General features: G+C 35.7%; 1 protein-coding gene across 1 annotated transcript in view; it reads right to left on the reverse strand.

The window, feature by feature from the left end:
* LOC105164606 (copper-transporting ATPase PAA2, chloroplastic) overlaps positions 1,845-7,756 on the reverse strand; it is a gene marked incomplete in the record, with an annotated part of 9,306 nt that continues 3,394 nt past the window's right edge. The window contains 11 exon segments of the mRNA XM_011083294.2: positions 1,845-2,274; positions 2,367-2,496; positions 2,796-2,946; positions 3,324-3,455; positions 4,126-4,300; positions 4,641-5,095; positions 5,258-5,337; positions 5,861-5,927; positions 6,632-6,737; positions 6,972-7,081; positions 7,279-7,347. Of these exon segments, the coding sequence (XP_011081596.1) occupies positions 2,384-2,496; positions 2,796-2,946; positions 3,324-3,455; positions 4,126-4,300; positions 4,641-5,095; positions 5,258-5,337; positions 5,861-5,927; positions 6,632-6,737; positions 6,972-7,081; positions 7,279-7,347 (1,458 nt within the window).

The raw sequence follows: 7,756 nt of genomic DNA on the forward strand, positions 1-7,756 counted from the left end.
TTATAAGATATATAAAAGATGGCCACAAAAAATCCTTAAATTCTACCATAGCCCCAAACTTTTGACCATGCCGTCACTTTAAAGTTACCTATGCTACTTTTTTCTTACCTCGGGAAGGCCGCTTGTCTAGTCATTCACTCTGACATTATATAAATAAACCGTGTGTGGGTCCGCATTTCTCTAAGGCTGACAGTTTGACGGACGTTTTAACGGCGTTAGTGCACTGGTGCATGCAGTTCTTTCCATCCAAGTCTCTTCCTTCGATTTAGGAGTGATCAAAAAATTTAACATCACTCAATATGTTTGAACCAAATTGAATCGAATTATTTTTCATAATTTATATTTTAAGTTGTAATTTTAAATTTAGAGTAAAATACAATATACTATTAATTTGATTTAAATTTAGAATTAAAAAAAATCATAAAAAATTGTACGACACCACTAAATATATAATTGTATTTACATCATATATAATAATTATATAAAATTATTAATTTTTAGAAGAATTTCATATATAGATCATTGACTTTGTTGGATTAAGCGTTTCTTGTTGAATTAACATATATGATCTTATATTTTAATTTACTTAAAGTTGTTGAGAGTTTTGGTGGTCTATGATGCCTAATATTAATTTTTCTTGCTTGTTACATACAAATATTTATTTCATTTCTTAATTTTTGTTAGTCTCAATATCCTTTTTTTCATATATAAGTATTAAAATTGCCAAACCGCCCGAAACCCCACAAAATTGCACATTTAAGATTTTTAAAATGATAATTTAAAAAAAATATTTTATAAAACTACAGATGGCAATTCAATTTAAAAATAAATTTAAAAAAAATCAAAACTGTACCGTGAGGATCCTACTTTCATTCCATGTCACACTTGCTTATGAAGCATTTAAAAAAAAAAAAAAAGGATTTAAGATTAATGTTTGAACTTTGAATGAAGGCCCTTTTTAAAGATTAACAAATGTAGTTGGTTTAACACACCAAATTTGTGAAAAGAATTTTAATCAGCACCAAAAAGTGTATAGAGAGGCTCATTGCATAACAACGTGGATTTGGACCTTTTGGTCTTAAATCAACTAATGAAAACTTTGAACCTCTTTCCTGATACTTGGGCCTAATGTAGAGACCGTTGGGCTGCCCCACGCCATGAGTAGGCCCACCACGTGTTCAACTTTGTCATAAACAAATCCCTCAAAATAAATATTGTGTTCCAATTCTTAATGGAATTTAACTGACAAAACTGGATATTTCTTTGTCTAGTGAGCACAGCGAAAGGTTGGAGTGCGGAGGGGGGTGCACTAATGGGGCCAAGTAGCACATGCAAATCGTTTTCGCATGGAAGTACTTCCAACAATAGATATCCCACTCACGTGCCCATTCAATGAGTGTATTGAGGTTTTATGGTATTTTTGTATGCCCATTTCTATAGTATTAACATTATCAAAAATTAACGAACAATTCAAGATTTTTTCTCATATTAATTATGCTTAGTACTTGTGATCCATTAACGAATTCTGCAAAGAAAGAGGTACAGTATCCGCCAAAACGTTGTCTGCGGTATGGTATTTTCGAAAAGAACAGGGTTCTGGCATTCGGGCCTATGATAAAGTTAATCAAAGCCCCCCTTCTTTTACAGGCCGCCCAAAATGCAGTTGTGAAAATGCTCAAAACTAGGTAGAATTTCAATCGAGTATTTTGAGTTTTGAGCCATCAAAGCATGCAAAAATGACTTCTACATCAAAATTTATGAATACTAGCAGAGATATTCCCAGACATGTACTTTAAGTAGGTTTCAAGCTACACTTTTACATATTTATGCAAATACATATATCGTATTCCGTATCCATCAATGATTATATTTTGAGATTGTTCAAATTAAACACAGGCATTATGCATCAAAGACGTAAAGCCCAGCAGTATACAATTTTGAACAGACAGACACCAGTAACAACGCCGTAAGCCCAATATGCCACACTTTTATCCTCTTTATTCATTAGATAAATATAAATTCTAGAGGCTGTTTTGCAACTGAGGGAAACAAATTTATTCCTAGTTTGCCATTTCTATAGTTTACAATGCAGAGAGGCTCCGGAATTGTATATAATGCCTCTATCTTCATTTCGGCTGAGAAAATATTTAACATTTGGGTACATCACCATCCGCCTGCTTTCACAATTGTTTCCTCCTAGATGCCTTAAGCATACTGTTCCCAACTATTGAATTTGAAGAAATTCTCTGTTCTGCTTGTTGGGAAAAAAGAATCCTGAATTGGTCATTTCGATTGTTTACCATTCAAGAGAAAGTATAACAAACGCAAGGGCGTTCATCAGTTTCAATTGAAAGAAGCTAACTCACCCAGATAATACTTCATTTTATTGAGAATAAATTTTGGTTTTACTCTTTTCTTTCTTCCTTTGAGGACCATGGAACTGCAGAAGCAGTGAGTTGGTGACAACAAAGATCGAGCTCAGAGCCATCATTCCCCCTGCCAAAACAAACATATCATGGCAACAATATCCCAATTCAAACAATCAACTGGCAAAAATGTTAAGAGTTCTCAAGGGTCACTGAAATGGAAGCAGAAGGATATTTGCTTGAAAACTAAGTATCCTTCAGCCTCTCAATAAATCCAATGGGCTACTCATTATTGAATAAATCAAATCATGTCTGAGGTTTGTAGCATGATTCTGGCAATTGGCTACTCTTTTGCTAGGAAAACTTGGAAATTAGGATATGATGTTAAGAAGCACTTGAAGTTGGGTTTAGAGGAACTAGTGCACTCACCTGAAAGAGAAGGTGTCATAGCAAAATCAAAATGGGGAAGTAGTACTCCAGCTGCCATTGGAATAGCAATGACATTATAGGCAACTGCCCAGGTCAAATTTTGGCGAACTTTTGCCATTGTTGCTCTTGCAACATCAATTGCTTCTACTACCTGCCACACACAAGAATATTCTCAGTCCAAGGAACACAAGTGCAAAAATTCATACTGAACACCCATATTCCTAGTTTAGCACATGGATAGGAAAATTAACAAGAATATCCAACAGTGTAAAACATGAAGACGATCGTGGACAGACAAAAACCACCACAGAACATGAAAAGCTAATGCTGAATTGCTAATATATAAGCAATAGCTTCCTTCTTTTCATTCCTATACTACAACCAGCCTTTTGCTTCATGTTTTTGAACTGGTAAACGTCATGCAGAATATACATGTCAACCACTGAACAATGGCAAACTCCATTTATGGCAACATGACCAAATAAAGGGTGGCAGTGGCAGGTGTCATGACAAGAGGGAAACACATACCTGTGAAAGTCTATTTCCCAGGAGTATAATTGATGCTGCATTTGATGCAGCATTTTCTTGTCCTTCAATTTGCAAGGCAATTCCAACATCAGCAAGGGCAAGCGAAGGCGCATCATTAATACCATCACCAACCTTAAAAAATTACACGTTAGTTTAGCTGTCTTAATTCTCAAATAGCAGATATTAATTAATACATTAATCACAAAATCGATGAAGCACATCCATGCGCATCCATATTTTCATTAGCATCAAGATTATTATAAACAGTCAAATGTAATAGTCTACTATCAGCAGTTATCTTTCATATCCACCCACCCCCCCCCCCCCCCAAAAAAAAAAAAGGAAATAATTAAATAAATAATAATAATAATAATAATAATAATATAAAAACAACAACACAGGAGCAAAATCATTATAATAAATAAGATGAAATAAAATGTAGTTAGCTTCCATGTAATTGTCAGATACTCAGCTACTTGCCACCATCCTGCGCATCTACATATTCACATCCTCATTTTGATTACCATAAGGAGTGAGCTAAAAAATAATCAAGTCATCAAATGTTGCAAATAGTTTACACAATTGTCATTTATCCTTATAGAATTTGCTCGTACTCAACTACTTCCATGCTCATGCAAGTTAATCATTTTCCTTCAGAAAACCATAAAACAGGGATAATCACTGGTGAGCTGTGACGTATTCACTTTATCAGCTTACACTCGGTGAAGATCGTGGTTGATCTCGAAATTAAAGAAAGCAGTCACTTTTCCCAGACATTCAACTCCAGACAATAAATAATTACCATAGCAACACGATGGCCTGATGCTTGAAGACTTGAAATAGCATCAGATTTCTGCTGTGGCGTTAAAGAACCATTGACAAACTCATTTTCTACCCCAACAGTCTTTGCTACAGCTGCAACTGCCTCTTCCCTGTCCCCTGACAAGAGGACTGTACGAATCCCCTTCTGCTGAAGCCTTAAAAAATTTAAAGAGAAAAGATATAGGAGAAAAGACAAAATACTTTAGAAATGCCTATAGGTTATGTAAGCCCAAAGCAGGTTCAGTATTTCTAGTTTGAACCTTTCCCATCCATTTGGTAAAGAGCAAATGACAAAAGTCAAAGAAGAATGACACTGATCTCTATAATACAATAAGCAAATAAATCAATTCATAACCAGATACCTTCAGAAATTATTCTAAAACGTAGGAGGAAACCCCAAGCTATAGTCAAATAAGATACTTGCATGAAGTAGGCTGGCTTTAATTTCCAGTCACGCTAATTTTGAGTATTTTGGTTTAGGAAGAAAAACAATACCTAGTTATAGTAGATTCCGCATCAGGTCGCAAATTGTCGGATATTGCAATAGCACCAATAATGCCTTCTCCTTCCCTCCCAACATAAACAATTGTTCTTGAATGGTTAGATGATGAATGCTCTGCTGATGATTGATGGATCACAGACTGCTCAAGTTTCTTTAAATCAGAGAGGCTTTTTTTCTGCTGAAAACGCTCATGAACCCAACTTAATTTGCCAACTGCCACTAAAAGCCCACCTACTTCTGCTAAGGTTCCAGACCCTGGTTCAGCTAATTGACGACTTGTACTAGGAATATTCAAATTCAACGATTCGGCTTTAGCTATAATAGCCTTTGCAAGTGGATGTGAGGCTGTTTTCTCCACTGCAGCAGCAATTTCAAGTAATTCTGATTCTTCATGACCAAAAGATGCAACAGCTGATACAGTAGGTCTTCCTTCAGTAAGAGTTCCTGTCTGAAGGTTGAAAATAGCAAAGACACAATAGTCAACTTGGGTAATATGGTTGCATATTTCTGCTTTATCTAATCTTATCCTTGTTATATAGATGGATAGCTTTACGGTACTTTAACAGTAAAAGGATATCACACATGGAAAAGAGGGTGCCTGGATGCTTACTTTATCTAAGGTGATGTAATCTATTCCAGCCAAACGTTCCAATACATCTCCTCCTCTTATAAGAAGTCCCTGTTTTGCTCCTGATGTGAACATGAAGAAAAAAGTAAAGCTTCCAGCAAAGAGGCCCAACATTATGGAGTAATTCAGGAAAATTCAAACAGTCGGACTTCATAATGTAATGTGTCTAGAGGTGCCTGAAGTTGCACCACACCTGCAACTAACTGCATTTTTACTGAGTAAAATTAGAGCTCACACACTATCAATTGTTTCAATTCTGTAACCTTGGCCAAATAATTCATATTGGACTCTCCCGTACATAATATCTATGCTCACTAGGTGATTCCAAAACCAAATATCAATACTGATTACAGCAGTGGCAAATAAAAGCATCAAGCTTGCGTGCTTGGGTGGGAAGATTCAGCCAATATGAATGGCATTTCTTCTTAATTTACTAATCTTATGGATTTTCTGCCTTGACATGTAATATTCAGGGTAACTATCCCAGATCTAACGAGTAGCCAGACCAATACTGCACTTATCAGCAAGTTAGTAGAGTTATGACTAAAAAGAATGTCCCTGAAACTAAAATGAAAGATATCTTACCAAGGGACGTGCCAACTAGAATTGCCGTCGGCGTAGCAAGGCCCAAAGCACACGGACATGAAACAACCTGGAAGAAAATGGTATCTAATCAGAGAAGATTAAGAATATCCGATGTAGCATATGCAAAAGGTCTGGATAGCCATTAACCCATGTATGCTTTGTATATGAACAAAAATATATTATGAATGACACAAGAGAAACCATCTGATATTTCCATGAATCTCCACCAAGCTTCGCATCACTCATTTCAATGTGCATTACACGTAAATTTTCTGTTCGAGTAATATGCTTTAAACTGTAACTACATGCAACCAGCTACTTATCCAGCATACTCTAAAATCGTACCGCCATCGAATCAACTCTCATTCATTGATACACCAGAGAGAACAAAGGAATCAACTTTCATTCATTGGTACACCAAATAGAATAAAGGGAAAAGAAACAACAGAAGTCAATAAAATGCAAACAAGATTTATCATTCAGTTCCCCAATTTCTTAAGAATAGGAATAAAAGTATGGAGACGCATAAAGAAACAACTACATACACCAGACATATAAAAAAGCCAATTCCAAATGCTCGTGCAAATTATGTAAAAATGAGATTAAATCCCTAATTGAAAAAAAACTAATTAGGTCCCCAAAATCACCCTGGTCGTGTAAACAAATTATATGAAAAAATTCAAATATTAACAAAAGCAACGCATATATTTGAGTCAAATGGACATTATAACTAAAATGTCCTCAGTTCCACAAAGTTCATAGTATACCCACCAAAACATCCACTGCAAGCTTCATGCTTAATAGCAGTGAATTTCCATCTGGTCCAGCTATATCATTGAGCAAGACATCTGGAAAGATATGAGTTCCAATATAGTACCTGACGAAGGCGAAAAAAACCAAGCTATCATCAAAGCACGTACTAATAAAATAAAACACTGGTAACATCATCTCCAAATTAAATAAGTCTATATATAAAAATCTCAAGGAACAAAATAGACAACCAAAGTCTTCGCTGAAAAGGGATGATAATTGACTTGGATTGTAAGTAAAGTAACATGAAACTCCTACTGTCTCATGGTTACTACCAGAAACTGAAGATGCAGATACCTACCAGAAAGCAAATGTGGCTGCTGACAGTGTCATGACACTATATACAAAAGGGCCAGCAATTGAATCTGCAAGCCTTTGAATAGGTGCTTCACGTCCTTGAGCATCCTCAACCTTGAGAAACAAGAAGGAATTATGTAAAAAAGGTCAGCTGTCAACCACACCTTTCTCACTTGTCTAGCTAAGCTCTGCTGTCTACTCATGCACACACATATATGGTGGGAGGGGAAGAGAGAGAAGACGATGTTAACAGTCTTGGATATCTACTCATGCACACACATAAATAGGTGGGAGGGGAAGAGAGAGAAGACCATGTTAACAATCTTGGATATTGTTGAATTTGAACCGGTGGACGAGGCTTCTATCCTTAAAGGACCATCCTGAAAAATGTCGGGATAAAAGCATCAGACCAACATTAGAACTATAAATGTAAAACCATTTTATATAAAATTCATAACAGAAGTTACAGCTGAACCAATCTTAATTAACTATGCTCCTCCAGGATATGGAAAATCAAGCACAAGAAAAGTCATAGACAAGTATAAAGGTAAAATATATAAATTAACCAAATAAGTCATAGAAGTCATATAATTATTAAGGTGCTTTGTTTTTTGTCCAGGGGTTTGAGGAGTAGGGGGGTTATTTTCCTACAAAAGTTTTCGCTCAGCAGATGCATGCAAATACCTATAAAATCAAATTTAGGCAAAAAAGTTTCTACAGGTTGCCACCCGAAAGCATAAAATTAGAACCAAATCTGAAGCAAAATACTCTGAATATCCTCATACCCAA

Source organism: Sesamum indicum, linkage group LG6 (genome assembly GCF_000512975.1).
Source record: "Sesamum indicum cultivar Zhongzhi No. 13 linkage group LG6, S_indicum_v1.0, whole genome shotgun sequence".
In the NCBI taxonomy this organism is placed as follows: Eukaryota; Viridiplantae; Streptophyta; class Magnoliopsida; order Lamiales; family Pedaliaceae; genus Sesamum; species Sesamum indicum.